Here is a 19,204-nt window from a genome sequence, read left to right as displayed (position 1 = left end):
CTGCCGTCACTCCCCATCCACCCTGCGTGCATCGGATCGACCTTGTTCCTTCTCCTTGGAACGTGGGAGATGGAAGGGGCCGCTCGTCGGCCACCAATCTGATGGCGGCGTGGTCATCTACCTCCTCTCTCCCCATGTTGGTCTAGCCTGTCTTCTCTACTAGATCTGGCGGCCGCGTCGACGAAACTCCTGGCAGTGACAGGTTCACGGGTGTGGCGATAGTAAATTGTCTTTGAGGCCGCCTACCACGGCAATCCCACAGTCAAGCCTCCCCGCCTCCAAGATGTGGCCTGGACGAGGCTGTATTCTCCTTTCCTCCATGGCGTCCAATGAAGAGCTACACCGACGTGGCACCACATGACTTGTGTTGTACCTTCACCGCGCGGCCCTTCTGTGCTGGGAGGAGGTAGCATTTGTCCGTAGCACTCCATGTCCCACAATCACCATTCCTTTCTTACTTAGTGTCGTACAAGTGATGCAATCAGGATTTGCTGGCCTTTTAACATATCCCTGGTGGAGTGAAGGGGACGGAAGGATTGGAAATACAATGAGGTAATATTTCTATACAGGATGATTGCTTGAGTTTTTTCCTCTTCTCTAATCAAGTCGATTTCTGTGTTAGAAGGTACGTAGATGGTTACAGGTGCAGCTACATCTGAAGATTTCATTCTTAAACGTCAAATAAAGCAACCAAATATTTTATTTGTTCCCTAATGATCATATTTGGTGTTATTTCTTTAGGATGGTGCATGGAGAACATGCTCTGTTGCCATCTTCATCTGTGAATTGGCTCCTAAATCTAAAAGGCGCGGCTGCCGAAACAGGTGTCTAACAAGGTGCGGCTGCTGAACCAGGAGAACCACAGATGAGTTTTTGTTTGTCAGTTAATCTATCTAGCACATGATTACACCATACATCATTCTTCCCATCATTTATGTTCTGTAAATGAGATAAGCAATTATTCTCGGTATCTTGGATAATGACAGTCAGGTTCTTGAAGTGCCAAAACGAAACTAATCTAAGTTATTTTCTTTTTCAGGACCTGGTCACAAAGAATGAGTTTGAGACAAACCTTGTGTCATGTGTTATCGCACTCAGATATTGGAGCCTTGGAGAATGTAAAAGAAATGTTAAACGGATAGATGTGGCCCCTCTAAACTTACTTGAATTGTTCAACAAAGGTCCACGATTAATGGTACCCATGTACATTCAGTAGGGCGAGTTGGTCTTGCTATATTGCATTCAGGCATAGTGTTGAAATTTCATCAAAAATAAGTTCAAGCATGATATTTAAGATCAATTGTGGAAGGATGACCTGACACACCTGGACATAAGAAAAACATAAGGCGACTAAAAAATACATTGAACCAAATGTGCCTGGCTGAATTTTATTTGGAATCGTACGTGTTATTATTCTTTGGATGTGGATGGCCATTGCTAGCATGCATACATGTAGCCACATCTATGTGATATGGTCAGTATATATCTACCATGAGAATAGTGTCTCGTGCAATCAAGTCACAATTGTTTATCCTCTTCGATTATCTTGCACTTCAGAATTTTGTAGGGAACAAATTTATAGGTGGTATTCATTAATTATTGGTAATGTATATAGAACAATGATCGCACATATTCCTGTAAGCTATAGTCTCTTCACATTTATGCATATTCTTGCTGAGGCAGAAAAGAAAAGTAGTTATAGTAAGTAGATATATTTCTTCCCATTTGTGTATTCTTGCTAGGAGAGAAAAACATTAGCAACAAATAAGCAGTTATGTACTGGAAACGAAAACTGATTATCATTTTTTGCTTTCTGACTTGCAATGCAGAATGTGAGAGCTTATACCCCCATAAAACAAGTAAGTTTTACAAAGTCTTTCAATGATGGTCTTGTATACCCTGATAATTATTGTTATTGTCATCATGTATAAATAGCCAGATTCTTTTTCAGTTTTTTCTTGGGCATCGATGAGCACAGGAGCTCGGAGGAGGCCACCATGGAGCTGATGCTACCTCGGCAAACAAAACCTATGCAGAACGAGAACGACGAGGCCGGCGAGCCAATACTACAGAGGAGCTAGACCATAGGGAGGTCTTAATTTTATGTAACAATCTTGGTTGCTAGCATAGGTAAGGTTTGAAGTATTTGTCCACCATTTAAAATATAAGTGTCTAAATATTAAATAATGATTATAGCGATTTATGACAACCAGGTGCCGTTTGGTTTAGCATATAAGGGCTTGTTCGGCAACTGCCCAACTCCAGAAATCCTCAAATCCGGCTTCTCGATCTAGGTTCCAGCTTCTTGACAAATATCTCAGATCAGAAAAACTGTTCGGCAACCGAACTCCATGATCCCAATCGCTAGTCTTGGGTCGCTAGCTGCCTAGCCCGTTAAGCTCTATTCCAGCCTGGTAGGGAGGGAAGCGACAAGCTCCTTCTGTTCTCCACTCGAACGAATCGTTTTCTTTGACTTGGCGGTGACAACTCTCCGTAAATAGCCTGAACTGCTCGTTTTCCAATTTCTGAGATCGGCGAAACACCAGCTCCAGGTTTTTGTACTACGACCAGCCCCGGATCTCGGAAGCTAGCTTCGCGGAGTCCAACCATTCGGCCCAGCTCCACCAGCAGGTTCGGCGAAGCCAGGAGCTGGGGAGTTGCCGAACAGGCTCTAAGTGTCTAAATACTAAATATAAGTATCTATCCACACTTTGGTTTAGCAATCAGGTACCGTTTTGTTCATCTCGTTAGCTCCAGTTTGTTGCAAAGGAACTATTGACTATAGTGATTTATGACCGGACTTCCTGTTGATTTAGTGATTTATGATTCCTACAAGTATATAGGAATATTCCAGCTCCATCATAGGAAAAATAATCTGAAATAGAGTTTCAGCAAACTTGACTATCATGACGTGAACTTGCTTCATTTAGTTTGAACTTGGCTATCATGGTGTTTACAGTCCATTATTCATGCTTGCTTTGACACTTATGTGTTAAATCAATTCTTATGTATCTTATTAATGTTGCTCCAAATATCATGTTTTTAAGATCGGGTAGATGTTCTCGTCACCTTAGAACACCATTTCATAATACTCTTCTTGTGCTGAATTTTTTTTGCTCCCGTAGCAACGCACGGGCAATTACCTAGTATGTTAAACAACAGAGCGCCTAGCGTGTGGAACAAATTTTCGAAACATTTGGACTTGAGACTGTGTTGCCTAAAGAGCCTCCTGTCACAAGCCAATTCCGTTTTTTAATTGATGTCAATATGTCGTGTCAGAAAGCAGCCATGGTGCCCGCAAAGAAGGTGCAACTCTTCACTTGCTATTAGAGGATTCATGTACATGATTAGTAGAAGTAACCCTAATAACTTTGATTGGCACATATCCCAATGCTAGATTGGACGGCAAAACAGGGGTTCAATGGAGGATCCATGGTTCTCTCAAACTTTAGGCCCGCACATCGATACACATGAAATCCTCCCACGAGGGCAACGAAGGTGCAACTCTCCTCTTGCTATTAGAGAATTCCTGTACATGATTAGCAGAAGTAACCCTAATAACTTTGATTGGCACATATCCCAATGCCAGATCGATGGCAAAATAGCGGTTGAACGGAGGATCCCTAGTTCTCTCAAACTTTAGGCCCGCATATAGATACACACGAAATCGTCCCACGACAGTGGTGATCGTCGAGGCCAATGAAGAGCATCCCTGACACAACACCAAACAAATTGTACATCCTCTCGCAGGTTATTGAGCTTGCAGTCATGTTGATGCATCCTCGACAAGAGTCTAGAGCAGTTCCTTGCCCCGACCCTGCCCCCCACATCGCGCCCGTGGGCGATCGGGGGAAACCCTAGCGCTGCTGCCTCCTCGTTCCACCTCTACCCCCTTCCCCTGCCACTGACCCATCGTGCCGCTGGGCAAAGCCCGGCCGGTGTGGGTTGCGGTGGGGCCTGCTTCCTCTCCTTGCGGTTCAGGGGCCAGCGCGGGATGGCCTCGCATGTGGGGGTGCTGCGCTGTCGCTGGGCCCGACGACGCGACAACTGGCGTGCGGGGCGGCGGTGTGCTCCTCTACGGTGATGCGGCGGCGTCCTAGTGCGTTGGCTCGGCACATCGTCTGCACGTTCCTCCGCTTCGGGTAGCGGCGGGCGGGACGTCATTGAGCTGGGCGGATGTGTGCGCCGCCGGGTGGCCCGATCTCGCGACCTGGCGGGCAGCGCGGGTGGCGGTTGACGCCCCAGTGGTCATCCATGGCGTGGTGGTTATCTGCTTCGCTGTTGGCGCGTTGGCCTCGTCCTGGCCAGATCTGATATGGGGGTGGCGGACGGTGCACGGCGAGGGGCTTAGGGGCAATGGGTGTGTGGTGCTTGTGCGGATCTGGCGGGGCAGTGCGCATCCAATGCAGTGTTGCAGCTCGGGTCTTCTCGAGCGGCAGTTGTGCGGGGCTGCTGCCTTGATTGGCAGCGGCCGATCCAGGTCTATGGGTGTCGTCTGACGGGCATAGTTGATCTAGCCGGTGATGGTGGATGGCGGCCGACGGCACGCAGGCAGAGGGCCAACCTAGCCCGCATTGGTGCTCACCATTTGCATTTGTGTCTTTCTGCTTTGATGGTTCGTTGTGTCGTTGGTCCGAGTTGGCACCAGTGTTGTTGCAGTGCCGTTGGTCGGAGCGACGCGGTGGCCTCGAGTGTGGCGGCGTATGAGTTCGTTTCAACTAAGGTCGGGGACTAGTATTGGGGCTTGCTCGACGATGGTTGTCGATAGATACTAGGTCGTGTCACCCCCCAGTCCACAAGGACTGCCTGGGTATGCAGGCGTGGACGCCCCTTACTGTGGAGGCGATCACCCAGGCCCAGTGGCAGATGCCGGGCTTGGAGTAGAAGGACTAGCTTCTGGTCTTCCCACCGTGGTCTGCGTGTTGCGATGGTGATGGCTGGCGGTGACCCGGGACATGGATGCCGGGGCGGCGGCCCCGACTGGTTGTCCGTATGGTGGCTTTCTGGTAGGCCCCATGACAACAGTGGTGGCTATTTTTCTCGGTCGTCTGGGCAGCGAGGGGTGTAGCAAAGGGTGGTCTGGGCACACTTGTTGTTGCCCAGATCCAGATCTGGGGGCCGGTTCTCGCCATGTCTGGTCTGGGTGCCCCGTCGTGGCACGGGTGAGCTGCCGAGCGAAAGCTCAGCTCTTTGGCACCGGTGACGACGACATCTGCGGGTGTCGTTATCTTCTTGAAGATGTCGTCGTGGTTCTTCTCTCTGTATCACAGTCTTCGGGCGAAAACATTTGTCCACCTCGGGCTCGGTAGCGGCGGTGCTCGCGTTCCCCTCTTGAGGGCGTTGTTGTGGAGGCTAGGTGTCTTAGGTCGTGTCATGGCGTTGTAACGGGGAAGTCATGTGCTAGTGTTTCGGTAGCATAGTCGCATGTGTTTATGCTGCCCTGTTATCTAGGGATCTGCTGTCTCAGAGGACTACCTCACCACATTGTATCATTCGGTCATGTATCCTTGGTGTTTTTGTTTTATATATAAAGTGGGGCGAGAGCCTGTTTCAAGAGCTTGCAGTCATGTTGGCATGTCTAGCTCGTCTTCACTAGCTCATCACTTCATCAGTGACATGGATCTTCCCCCTATAGCAGAGCCAAACAAATATTTTGTACTCCCTCCATAATGAAATATAAGAGCGACCAGAGGAAAATGAGATTTCCAAAGCCCCATCTTCCTCCTTGTCACTAGCTCCGGAATGACTTGTGGGTTTTGCCCTCAGATCAATCACATCAATAACACGCAAACACATACGCGTGAAAAAGATTTGGCAAGAGCTTGTATCATGCACCAATCAAATTGACTTGTGCATGACCTCCTAGTACTACTAGAATTAGGACACGCATGACACTATTCAGACTTAGATTAAACCCAATGGCAAGCCACTCCTCTCTTTGGAAAGCAACAAGCTACACTGCGCCCGAACCCCCGCGTCGCCTGGCTCAGGCGGCACGGGGGAACCTAGCGCCGCCGCCACAAGGGCCCTCCTCTCCCCACTCCCCCGCATTGCTGCCGCCGGAGGGGCCGCCGGCGAAGCCCGTGCGTGCCCCAGGGAAGGTGCCGGCGGGGCGTTTATCCCCTTTCCGCGGCGAGGCGCGCGCGCGGTGGCTGGTGGCCTACTGGGCTGCGGGGTGGATGGCTGCGCGGCGAGCGGCCGGATCCTGGCCGTGCTTGGCCGGATCTGCTTCTCCGCCCTCGGTGGCCGCGGCGGGAGGTCGTGGCAGCGGAGGGCGGCAGCCGGTGTGGCGTCGCGGCTCTTGCGGTCGGCGGGTGGGGCTTCGGGGCGGTGGCCTCGGTCCGGGCTCCAGATGAGGCCGGGGCGTGGACGGCGCGCGCTCATGCAACGACGGCTCGGATCCGGCTGGGCGCGTGGGGCTCGGTGACCGGCCGGGTGCAGTGGCGGCGGGCGTGAGTCGGGCGCGGTGACCGATGGAGCGTGGCGGGTGTGCTTCCCTGGATGTGAGCTGTGCTGCGGAGGAAGGGCCTGCTCGCTACTCTGCTGCTTCATTTGTGTAGCTCCGATCGGATCTGGTGCGAGGTGCATCGATCTGGGTGCTGCGCTCCGCGAAGCGGCGTTGGTTGCTGTCGTGGTGGTGGCCACGGTGGTGCTGCGGTGGTGGGCGGCGGCTTCGGCCAGGGGGTGGTGCGTGTCTCGTCGCGGTGGATCGTGGGATCCCGCGGCCAGAATGAGGTCGGCCTCAGCAGGTGGTGACTGGTGGGTGGCGGTCGGTGGTGGCAGGTGGTCGGCGCATCCTCGGGAGAAATCTTTGCTCTGGCCTTCTTTGGAGCCGGCGACGGCGGCGCCCGCGGGTGCCGTGATCTTTCTTGGAAGTGTCGCGTGGAGGTGTGCTCCTTCTCCCCATGGCTTTGGCTCCGGAGGGAAACCTCAGATCCGCTGGATCGGGCGATGGAGGCGTCTTAGCGTCTTTCTCCTCCTTGGGGGCATCGTCTCGGAGCCGGCGACGACTGGGAGTCTGGTGGATTGCGGCATCTTCGTCGTGGATGGCGACATCTTCGCTGCGTGGTTGGCTGAGGCGGGGCGCTGGTTTCTGTTTGGCAACGATGATGTCGTCGAGAGGAGCTCGGGTCGCGGCATGGACTTCGGTAGTCGGTTCTTCCTGGCGTGTCCAAGGTGCCCTCTTGGGCACGGTCGGTGCAGGTCCTGCATATTTCCCTGGTGAGGCTCGTCGTCAAAGTCGGAGCTGTCGGCTGCTTGCGCGTGTGGTCTTCCGGTGGCATGTGCCGTCGTGGCTTCTATGCAGCTGTTTGCCGGTTGGCTTCGAGGTTGGAGCTCTATGATGAAGTCGGAGTCGCCCGTTCGAGGCAACCGGTGATGACGATAACGCTTGTGACTCCTCGGCGAATGCCTTTCTTGTTTGCAGCTTTTTTGTTGGTTGGTGGTGCCCATGTTGTGGGTTGAGTTGTATCGGTTTTAGCCCGGTTTTCCGCCAATTAACCGGACAATTCTCTTCTTCTTAACCAATGAAAATGGCAAATCTTTTGCCTCGTTTCAAAAAAAAAAAAAAACTCAATGGCAAACTTTGCGACTTGACGAACTAAAATATGACATGAACAAGCCTAACCTAGACACCTACTCCCTCCGTTTGGAATTACTTGTCGCAAAAATGGATGTATCTAGACGTATTTTAGTTTTAGATACATCCATTTCCGAGACAAGTAATTCCGAACGGAGAGAATAGTACTAATTAATCGAGTTGAGCATACCGTAGACTCACGTATGAGAACTCTACTTTCTTATCATCTATACCTAAATAGATTACTAACTCAAGATTAGGCTAGAACTCGCATGGTAAAGAAACGCGAATGGATCATGGATAGCCAGAGACTGAGAGCTCACCATGCATGGAACCATGCATGCGTAGTTTTTTCCTGTTACCATGACTTGTGTTATAAATCTACAAACATAACTTGTATTATCTGCTAAATGGAATTATGCAGAAGTTGGCAAAAAATATATTAAGATATATGTAAGAGTTCACTCATTTGCAAAACATGTCCGGGCTAACAACATTACCAGCTTTAGGAAAGACTCAATATGAAAATATCAAACTAATCCCATCGAAATGGAAGAAGGTAATGACATTATGCAGTTCACCAGCAAATCAACCATAGTTTGAGAAGAGCCGCCTTTCTTTATACACCGGGTTGCTTTGTCCTTGAGATCATCTGCTCTTCGCCTCATCTCTCCACCTTCTTCGCACAACAACTTTCTAATACCCCTCTCAATGTTCCCCCGCTCCAACTTGCCCTCTAACTCAAACCCTACTTTCCACACCTCCTCGACATACCTGGCATTTATCATTTGGTCAGCAAAATGAGGTCTACATATCATCGGAACACCCTCGCATATGCTTTCCAATGTTGAGTTCCAGCCGTTATGGGTCCAAAAGCCACCAATTGCTTGGTGCCCAAGAACATCTTGTTGTGGAGCCCAACTCACCACCATCCCCGTACCTTGTGTCTCTTCCTCAAAGCCGTCAGGTAGGCCTACGTTCCCTGAACCATGAACCGCGTCAGGCCTGATGACCCAAAGAAATGGCATGCGGCTATTGGCCAAGCCCCATGCAGTCTCCACTAGCTCTTCCTGATCCATGGAAGCCAAGCTCCCAAAGCTCACGAACAAAACAGACTTTGCCTCTTGCTTGTCCAGCCAATCCAAACAAGTTTGATCCGAAGACAACAGGCTGCTTTTGACACCTGAGGATATCTTGTAAAGAGGACCAATCGCATACACCGGGACACCCACGCCATCAATGATCTTTCGGAGCTCGACACCTTCGAGGTCATTGAAGGTGTTGAGGATGACACCTGAAGAACACTTTGCCGATTCCACAATGCGTTCTAGGCAGGTGGTCATCGTTTCATGTGGAGTTGTGGTTGAGAAGACCATGTCTTGCAGGCGGAGTGGTGGGAGATCATCCAGTGGCAAGTTCAGTTGCGAATGGTCTGAAATTTTGGTAAGAAAATAATCAGTTGTTGGGTGATATATGTGAGTATGAATGTGTATTATTTGGAAACTGAGCACCTTAAATGTGCGTCTAGTTTTCATACAAATATTCTTTTATAAAACTTTATTTGGAACAAAAGTCTATTTTTTCCTACAAGAATCCTTGCTTTCCTCTTGTTACAAAAATATCAGGATAAAGCCGATACACCAGCCTGATCAAATAGAGAAGTTTAAGCAAAAACAAGCTGTCTATCTACCAGGTAACCTGTAAATTTTTCTATTTCCCATGCATGTTATCATAGATTTTGAAACAGTTCAATTTGTAAAACGTTGGCACTTATTTTCATACAAATCTGCTTGTATATAAAACTATAAATGATAATATCTCTAGGTTTTCCTGTCGATAATATATTCTTAAATCCCTAAATGGATGTATTATTTTCAATTCATATGAATATTTGACAAATATATTTCAAATCTAAGGATTTTTTCATATGAAAAAAAAATTGCTACTTTCTTTCTCTTTTCCAAAATAGTACTCAGTTTTATTCTGAACTTCATATGTAAAGCAGAGCTGTATTATTTTTTCATCCTAACAAAAAACAAACTGTTAGCTTTCTTCTACTACCTCTGTACCAGAATACAAGATGTTTTTTAGACTAAACTAATTATAAAAACGTCTATTTTGATAGGGGGGAGTATTTCTTAATTTAGCAGAGCATTCTCCAGTAATCAAAAAAGCACATCTCACGACAACATAACAACAGTACTACCTGTACTTCTTTGCATGTGGCGATGCAGACAGCGGTGCTAACTGTTAACTGTTTGTCTATCAGTAGAAAGTAGTGTCAACTTCTGTGTTTATTTGTCAGGTAGAGGCAGGTTTGTACCTTGTGGCGGGAGGAGGCCCTTGTCGCAGAGCGCCGGGAAGGCCATGTAGGCCACGAGGCAGGCGGCGCCACCCGTGCGCAGCACTAGCGTCGGCACGCCGAGCCGGTCCGCGACCACCTGCATGCTCCGGAGGTTAGAGTCCAGCACGAGGCACGCCGGCCGCGCTCCCTCATGGTCCTCCTCCTGCAGCACCTCGCGGAGGCTGTCCTCGAAAGGCCCCTGCAGGCGCTCGTTGATGCGCAGCAGCGCCCCGGCGAAGTCGGCGTTGCTGCCGGTGGGGACGAGGTCGGCCGTCGGCACGCCGGCGCCGACGGGCACGAAGTGGTACCCTGCCACGCGGTCCGGTGCGTTGAAGGCGGCGTGGAAGACGGTGACGCGGAGGCCCCGGGCGTGCAGCACGTCCGCCAGCTGCAGCATCGGGTTCAGGTGGCCCTGGAACGGCAGCGGGAACAGCAGCACCCGCCGGGCGCCACCGCTCGCCGTCACCGGAGCCTTCTCCGCCGCGCTGGCCTCCATGGATTTTGTCAGGAATGGGGGAGGAGTGCCTGATTGCTGATGGAGATATGGATCCAAATGGTATGGCGTTGGGCTTTATTATAGAGTAGAGATGATAAAACGTGAGCATTATTTGGATGGATTTGGATTGGATTGGATCCAAATAAAAGAGAATCGAGGGATTAATGAGCGCAATGAATCGGTTAGAGCGGGAGAGAAGATGGATGGATGGATACGGGATGCCAGCACGAGGATTCGATTAGGTGTTTGTTAAGGGAAATGTGTCATTTCCCTAATCTAGGCGATTTGGATCGACATAAAAAAGGATCGAGGGATTAATGAGCGCATTATTTGGATGGTTGGACGGATACGGGATGCCAGCATGAGGATTCGCGTGCGGAGTTTGTTTAGGGAAATGCGTGATTTCCCTTACAAAACAAGGGGCACAAGTTCGCGGTTTTCATATCACACTGTTGCCGCTGCACGCACTACTCGTTGGGATACTCCCTCGCCTCGATCGTTTCTTTATTAGCTCCTCTAGAGTGTGATGGAAGCGTCTCAACCCGTCCGTCTCGATCGGGGGCCATGTCGGTTCTGTTAATACTCCATCTCTATCAGTTTACAGAATGTGCACGTATCCTTAGGTCGTCAATTTGATCAACCTAATATTCCCTCCGTCTAGATGAATAAGTCATCTTACGAAAACCAAATAATCCCAAAACACTTAGGCACGGTGCATTAATTCCCACCTCGTTTTTTATTTCTTGATATAAATAAAGGAATCAACCAATAAAAGATATGGGATGTGTCTGCTTTCAATGACTTGAGACTACCAAACACGACATGCAGTGATCAGTTCATTGCATGCAATGCTATTAATTAGCAAATGAACATTAACTTCTCTTGTTTTTTCGTCTGCCTTGGTCACGGTACACAACCTAAGATGACTTACTCACCTAGATGGAGGGAGTACAACTGATGTATTACAAAAAATATATCAATATAAACTTCAGATCTTCTATTTTCAGACAGTATAATTTTGCGTTATATAGTTTATATTAGAGTGATAAAATTGGCAACCTAGGTATACGCGTAGGACTTGTAAACTGAAACGGAGTGAGTAATAAGTTGGGGCCTAATTTTCTCAGTCGTGTTGGTTACGCGCTTGATTTCAAATATCAAGGAGAGTAATATGGAGGAAGTGGCATCCCTAGTTCACCAGGGTAAAGTCTTGGTGTTTGCATTTATGCAGCATTTACTTCACGATTTCCGGTGATACGTTTTCAGTAGGAGGAGCCATTTTCGTTGACTACGAGACGCCTACAATGACTTTGTAAAATCTCAAGATGATATGCCGGCTCAGTTTATCGAAGGTCCTCATAGGGATAGAGTGTGCATGTGTGCGTTCATAAGATTCAGGCTCGGTCCTGAGATTTCGGTGGCCCGAGGCGAATCTAGGATATGGGCCCTTTAATATAATCATCAAGATAACGAATATATATCTATATAGAATGTTATAAATGAACAACTAATTGCATCAAAATTCATATCCATGTTAGGTAATTTATAAATATATTTGATGTTTTTAACATTCTTAGATGCAAAGTCACCAATGATGTTGCTATTTGTGGAAAGAGAATAAGAGACATACCCTATGTAAAATTTGGCGGTCACAATAACCAGTGGGCGTGATGTCGTCTCCTCTTTGTCACTCGGCGTCTTAACTCGGCGGTGTGGGGGTGACAATGGGGCGTCTTCAACCAAGATGCACGGAAGATCAAGCATCGGTGGTACTAGATCAAGCATTGGTCATTGAAGATCAGACATGTTATAAATCCAAAATGTGGGTACCATCTTATAAGCCAAATTAGGCTACTGATGATGCAGGATAAACCGAACTTTTGGTATGGTGAAACCGATAGCAAAGAAAATTTTAGAGATAATAACACCAGTGGTGTTTAAACTTGTCATCGACGTTCACTTTGGTGCTTGAACTTGAAAAATACACCGAGTTGGTCCTAAAACTTGGTAGTACGGTGTATATACAGTTTAAATCACGTCTAGATACATATGTATTACTGACTGGACATGCCAGCGTGGTGCGAGACCAACATGCAGTGTCAGGACAGACTGACATGTAGTGTATATTGTCTCAATGATGATCCGGTTCCACCTGTCAGTGTACTTGAGAAATAAACAAACTGGTGCGAGACCCACATGCAGTGTCACTGACATATAGTGTATATGTCTCAATGATCATCCGGTTCCACCTGTCAGTGTACTTGAGAAATAAACAAACTGGTGCGAGACCCACATGCAGTGTCACTGACATATAGTGTATATGTCTCAATGATCATCCGGTTCCACCTGTCAGTGTACTTGAGAAATAAACAAACTGGTGCGAGACCCACATGCAGTGTCACTGACATATAGTGAATATGTCTCAATGATCACCCGGTTCCACCTGTCAGTGTACTTGAGAAATAAACAAAATATAGGGCGCAACAAAAATTCGAACCGGTTACCTCGCGTAGAGGATTAACTGCGCTAACCAACTCAGCCAGATAAGTTTCCAGTCAACTATGGAACATTATTTATTTAGTTAGGCGCCCATGGACTTAAAGGGCCACTGACAGTACGGCCCATTTTTCAAATATTAGTTGTTTTTTCCTTTTTTATATATTACAAAAATAAATACATTAAACTATAATCACAATAATAAATAAATGTACATGTAGTTTTAAATATTAACATAACTAAAACATATTAAATGTTTTCATAATTTAAACATATTAACGGGGTCCGGTACGTTGAAGGCGGCATGGAAGACGGTGACGCGGAGGCCCCGGGCGTGCAGCACGTCGGCCAGCTGCAGCATCGGGTTCAGATGGCCCTGGAACGGCAGCGGGAACAGCAGCACCCGCCGTGTACCACCGCTCGCCGTCGCCGGAGCCTTCTCCGCCGCGCTGGCCTCCATGGATTTTGTCAGGAATGGGGGAGGAGTGCCTGATTGCTGATGGAGATATGGATCCATATGGTATAGCGTTGGGCTTAATTATAGAGATGGAGAAGAAATAAGGAGAAAGTGGTATCCCTAGTTCATCAGAGTTAAGTTTTGGTGTTCGCATTTATCCTGCATTTACTTCAGGATTTCCGGAGATACGCGTTCAACTGGAGGAGCCATCTCCGTTGACTATACGAGACGCCTACAATGACTTTGTAAAATCTCAAGATGATATGTCGGCTCAGTCTATTGAACATACTCATAGGGATAGAGTGTGCATGTGTGCGTTCATAAGATTTAGGGCGGGTCCTGAGATTTCGGGGGCCCAGGGCGAATCTAGAATATGGGCCTTTTAATATAATCATCAAGATAATGAATATATATGTATATAGAATTTTCTAAATGAACAACTAAGTGCATCAAAAAGCATATCCATGTTAAGTAATTTATAAATATTATTTGATGTTTTTAACATTCTTAGATGCAAAGTCACCAATGATGTTGCTATTTGTGGAAACAGAACAAGAGACATACCCTATGTAAAATTTGGCGGTCACAATCACCAATGGGCGTGATGTGGTCCTCTTTGTCACTCAGCCTCTTACCTCGGCGGCGTGGGGGTGACGATGGGGCGTCTTCGACCAAGATGCACGGAAGATCAAGCATCGATTGTACTAGATCGAGCATTGGTCATTGAAGATCACACATGTTATCAATCCAAAATGTGGGTACCATCTTATAAGCCAAATTAGGTTACTGATGATGCAGGATAAACCGAACTTTTGGTACGGTGAAACCGATAGCTAGCAAAGAAAATGTTATGACTTCAAATTTATAATCAACTTGATAATAATAATAATAATAATAATAATAATAATAATAATAATAATAATAATAATAATAATAATAATAATAATAATAATAATAATAAAATACAATGATCTTATATTAGCATACTAAAGCCAAGGTTGGATATATAACACGAACGTCACTAAATAACATCATTAGAATAATTCAATTTCAATATGAAATAAACTATTAAAAATATATGAATTAGTATTAATCTTTTAGGATCAATTGGTCGTTGATTCCATCCTATACAAAAGAGATTGCTCCAACTAGATTGAAAATGGGGTTGCTAATTCTGCTGAACCAGTATTTTTGAATTGTAGCTGACTGTGTGACCCACCTCCATCTTCGAGAAAATGAATTGGTTATTTAGAAAAAGTAAAGGCACTGCTAACTCAATTGTTCCAACTAGCCTGGTGTGGCCCACCAGGCTACCACACAAGACCTGGTCTGGCCCCCTTCAGGGCCGGCCCTGATAAGATTGAGTGTATGCGCGTATATATGATCACTTGTGTCTATACTATGTTTAAAATAAAAAGAAATATAACAAGGAAAGCTAACAACTGGATCGGCATGATCCCAACCAATACGCGCGCGCGCACTCGAGCTAATCCAGCATGTTTAGAGCGACTCAATAGTTAAAACTATAGTAGGCTCCTTTTATAGTGAGGACGTCCTTAACCCAAGTACATCTGCACCCAATTTTTAGAAGTGTATTTTAAACGAGTTATAAAATGTCAAAAAAATAAAAACAAAATTTCATGCATACATCTTCCGTACAATATTTGTGCGGCACAAAAGTTTTAAAAAAAAATTGTTTCTTTTAATTTGCCTCCGCAAAAAATAAAATTTCCAGTGCTTATAAATAGCATTCCATAACGTACATTTTTTTGCCTCTTTGGCACATGCCAGAAAATGTTGTTTTTCCGTAAAAAATTATGTGCACACATAGGACTTGGAAATGTATGCATGCAACTTTTTTTCCAGATTGTTTGACATCTAAAAATGTTTTTTCTGAATGGATATGTACCTGGATTCATCCATGTATTTTTACTCCATTTATTACAACTTGAGATCACGTATGAGTTCTTTCAAGCTTCTCGCATGGGCAATGTTTTATAGTCATGTTGACATCACGTTTGAGTTCTTTCGAACTTCCTGTGTGGGCAATGTTTTATAAAGTCAATCAAATGTCTAGGAACTTGTTGGCGATCCTTTGTGATACTCCGTCCCGTTAGTGGAGATCCATTTGGCCCAAGTGGAGTTGGGTGGTAGGTTTAGTCTCACATTGAGAGTTCAAACACAGTTCTGGTCCTACCATTAATTGCACCTTCATGTTAACATTTTTAGAAGAAGCGATGACGAAAGTGTAAGATGGGTGTTATGTCCAGTGGACCACCCCATAACTGGGTCGGCCATCGAGCGAATTTAGGCCATGGTGCTACGTTTTCTCTCACAAAGTAAAATTTTACTTCAATGTGCTTGGTCCTGGCATGAAACGTGAGGTCTGCATATGCTCAATGTGTTCTTGACATACCACAAAATAAGATTTGCATATATCCAATGAACTAGCACACTTCACTTACAACAAAATGGACATCATGTCTAGTGAGAGTCGAGTAATGAAGTGCACCAACTATCAGTGGCGGAGCCAGGATTTGGGCAAACCCTGGGCACAAAATAGTTTTTGCCGCGAGGGAAAAACTTAACGTACATAAGGCTTTTAGTTACCTCAAAAGATACCCATACAAAATAAGGCCCAATCGCACTAAAATTTTAGAATTTAAACTCTATGCTTAACGATACAACAAAATGAATAAAAACATAGCAAAAACTACAAAGAACAGTACATGATGAAAATGTGTACCGAATCAATGGTTTGCTTCATCTGTGCCTCACATAACCTCATCAACGATGGAAGAAGAGCCAACACCTTCAAGACATGAAAAGCAAAATTTCATAAGAGAAGGCATAAACATCAAGTAAAACAATTATCACTGATAACAATATAAAAACTTACCACTTCAACGAGGTAAAAGATCTTTGCAGACCTGTAAGCAATATTGTGACGCCCCCGATTCAATCGTACACTAATCATGCACGCAAACGTGTACGATCAAGATCAGGGACTCAAGGGAAGATATCACAACACAACTCTAAAACATAAATAAGTCATACAAGCATCATAATACAAGCCAGGGGCCTCGAGGGCTCGAATACAAGTGCTCGATCATAGACGAGTCAGCGGAAGCAACAATATCTGAGTACAGACATAAGTTAAACAAGTTGCCATAAGATGGCTAACACAAACTGGGATACAGATCGAAAGAGGCGCAGGCCTCCTGCCTGGGATCCTCCTAACTACTCCAGGTCGTCGTCAGCAGGCAGCACGTAGTAGTAGGCACCTCCGGTGTAGTAGGGGTCGTCGTCGACGGTGGCGTCTGGCTCCTGGACTCCAGCATCTGGTTGCGACAACCAGAAAGAAAGGAAAGGGGAAAAAGGGGGAAGAAAGCAACCGTGAGTACTCATCCAAAGTACTCGCAAGCAAGAAACTACACTACATATGCATGGGTATATGTGTAAGGAGGCCATATCGGTGGACTGAACTGCAGAATGCCAGAATAAGAGGGGGATAGCTAATCCTGTCGAAGACTACGCTTCTGGCAGCCTCCGTCTTGCAGCATGTAGAAGAGAGTAGATTGAAGTCCTCCAAGTAGCATCTCCAAGTAGCATCTCCAAGTAGCATCTCCAAGTAGCATCGCATAGCATAAACCTACCCGGCGATCCTCTCCTCGTCGCCCTGCGGAAAAGCGATCACCGGGTTGTCTGTGGAACTTTGAAGGGTGTGTTTTATTAAGTATCCGGTTCTAGTTGTCATAAGGTCAAGGTACAACTACAAGTCGTCCTGTTACCGAAGATCACGGCTATTCGAATAGATTAACTTCCCTGCAGGGGTGCACCACATAACCCAACACGCTCGATCCCATTTGGCCGGACACACTTTCCTGGGTCATGCCCGGCCTCGGAAGATCAACACGTCGCAGCCCCACCTAGGCAAAACAGAGAGGCCAGCACGCCGGTCTAAACCTAAGCGCACAGGGGTCTGGGCCCATCGCCCATAGCACACCTGCACGTTGCGAGGGCGGCCGAAAGCAGACCTAGCCTAGTGGCGTTCCAGTCCAATTCGGCGCGCGCCGCTCCGTCGCTGACGTCTGAAGTGCTTCGGCTGATACCACGACGTCGGGATACCCATAACTACTCCCACGTAGATGGTTAGTGCGTATAGGCTCGTAGCCGACTCAGATCAAATACCAAGATCTCGTTAAGCGTGTTAAGTATCCGCGAACGCCGAACAGGGCCAGGCCCACCTGTCTCCTAGGTGGTCTCAACCTGCCCCGTCGCTCCGCCACAAAGTAACAGTCGGGGGCCGTCGGGAACTCAGGCCCACCTCTACCTGGATGGAGCCACCTGCCCCTTCAGCCCCCATCTCCAAACAGTATCACCAGTAATGTAACAGTGTAAAGTATATAGTATATGCCCGTGATCACCTCCCAAGTGATCACGGCCCGATAGTATAGCAAGGCAGACTGACAAGAATGTAGGGCCAATGATGATAAACTAGCATCCTATACTAAGCATATAGGATTGCAGGTAAGGTATCAACAGATGTAGCGACAATGTCAGGCTATGCATCAGAATAGGATTAACGAAAGCAGTAACATGCTACACTACTCTAATGCAAGCAGTATAGAGTAGAATAGGCGATATCTGGTGATCAAGGGGGGGGGGCTTGCCTGGTTGCTCTGGCAAGAGAGAGGGGTCGTCAACTCCGTAGTCGAACTGGTCAGCAGCAGCGTCGGTCTCGTAGTCTACCGGAGAGAAGAGGGGGAAGAAATAATGAATACAGAGCAAACAAAGCACCACAAAATATATCAAGGCAATACGCGGTGTTCGGTGTGCCCTAACGCGGTAGTAGGTGATACCGGTGAAGGGGGGAAAACCCACGGGAAAGTATTCCCGGTGTTTCGTGTTTTCGGGCAGAGGAGCCGGAGGGGGAAAGTTGCGGGTTCGATAGGTTAGGGGTGTGTGGCGGACGAACGGACCGCGTATCCGGATTCGTCTCGTCGTTCTGAGCAACTTTCATGTTGAAAATATTTTCATCCGAGTTACGGATTAAAAGATATGATTTTCTAAAGATTTTATTAATTTCTGGAATTTTATTAATTATTTAATCCAACATTATCCAGAATAGTAAATGCTGACGTCAGCATGACGTATGTGTGATGTCAGCAGGCAACAGTGCGGTTGACCTGGGTCAAACTGACATGTGGGTCCCGTGGGACCCACCTGTCATACACTGTTAGGTTAATTAGGGTTTAGGTTAATCTAATTACCGTTTAATTAAACTAACAGGTTAATTAGTTTAGTTAATTGATCAGGTTAATTAAACTCAATTAATTTAGTTAATTAATTTAGTTAATTAATTAATTAATATTATTATCATTATTTATTTATTTAATATATTTTATATATATATATATTTTTTTCTAATTCCTTTTCTTTTCTTTCTTTCTTTTTTTTAACCGTTCTGGGGCGGGGCCCCCTAGTCAGTGGCCTGGGGGGGCCTAGCGGTGGCTACGGGCGCAGGCACCCGGCCCGATTGGGCAATGCCCAGATCGACAGGGAGAGGCGCCGGCCACGGGCACGGCAAGCCCGGACGACGCGGGCGGCCGGTGGGCGAGCACGGCGCGCGCGGAGCCTCAGCACGGGGCGTCGGCGAGTGTGCACGGGAAGGCGAGCACGGGCGGACGGGCGAGGCGCGACGGCCGTCGTGATCGGTGCAGGGAGGCAGCGCAGGGCGAGGATGACTCGGGCACGAGGGGGGGCTCGGCGCAAAGGGCGTGCGGGGCATGGTGAGAGCGTGCTCACCGCGGGCGCGCGTGTGGGGGCGTC

General features: G+C 47.0%; 1 protein-coding gene across 1 annotated transcript; it reads right to left on the bottom strand.

Annotated features, from left to right (window-relative positions):
* Positions 1-8,006: 8,006 nt before the first annotated feature.
* Positions 8,007-10,796, bottom strand: LOC123066866 (UDP-glycosyltransferase 76F1-like). Its single transcript, XM_044489861.1, has 2 exons — positions 9,903-10,796; positions 8,007-9,011 (listed from the first exon to the last, which is right to left on the bottom strand). The coding sequence occupies exons 1-2, from the start codon at positions 10,417-10,419 to the stop codon at positions 8,110-8,112; spliced, it is 1,419 nt and encodes a 472-aa protein (XP_044345796.1). The 5' UTR covers positions 10,420-10,796; the 3' UTR covers positions 8,007-8,109.
* Between the last annotated feature and the right edge of the window lie 8,408 nt (positions 10,797-19,204).

Source organism: Triticum aestivum, chromosome 3B (genome assembly GCF_018294505.1).
Source record: "Triticum aestivum cultivar Chinese Spring chromosome 3B, IWGSC CS RefSeq v2.1, whole genome shotgun sequence".
Classification (NCBI taxonomy): domain Eukaryota; kingdom Viridiplantae; phylum Streptophyta; class Magnoliopsida; order Poales; family Poaceae; genus Triticum; species Triticum aestivum.
Note: the sequence above shows the minus strand (reverse complement) of the source record. Positions and strands in the feature narration are given on the sequence as shown.

What these genes read in the sequence shown, in the direction of transcription:
- LOC123066866 (XM_044489861.1), bottom strand. Translation starts at nt 10,419, where the DNA reads ATGGAGGCCAGCGCGGCGGAGAAGGCTCCGGTGACGGCGAGCGGTGGC. An exon ending in GGGCCTCCTCCCGCCACAAG is followed by an intron (nt 9,012 to 9,902) that starts GTACAAACCTGC and finishes CCAAAATTTCAG; the next exon opens with ACCATTCGCAACTGAACTTG.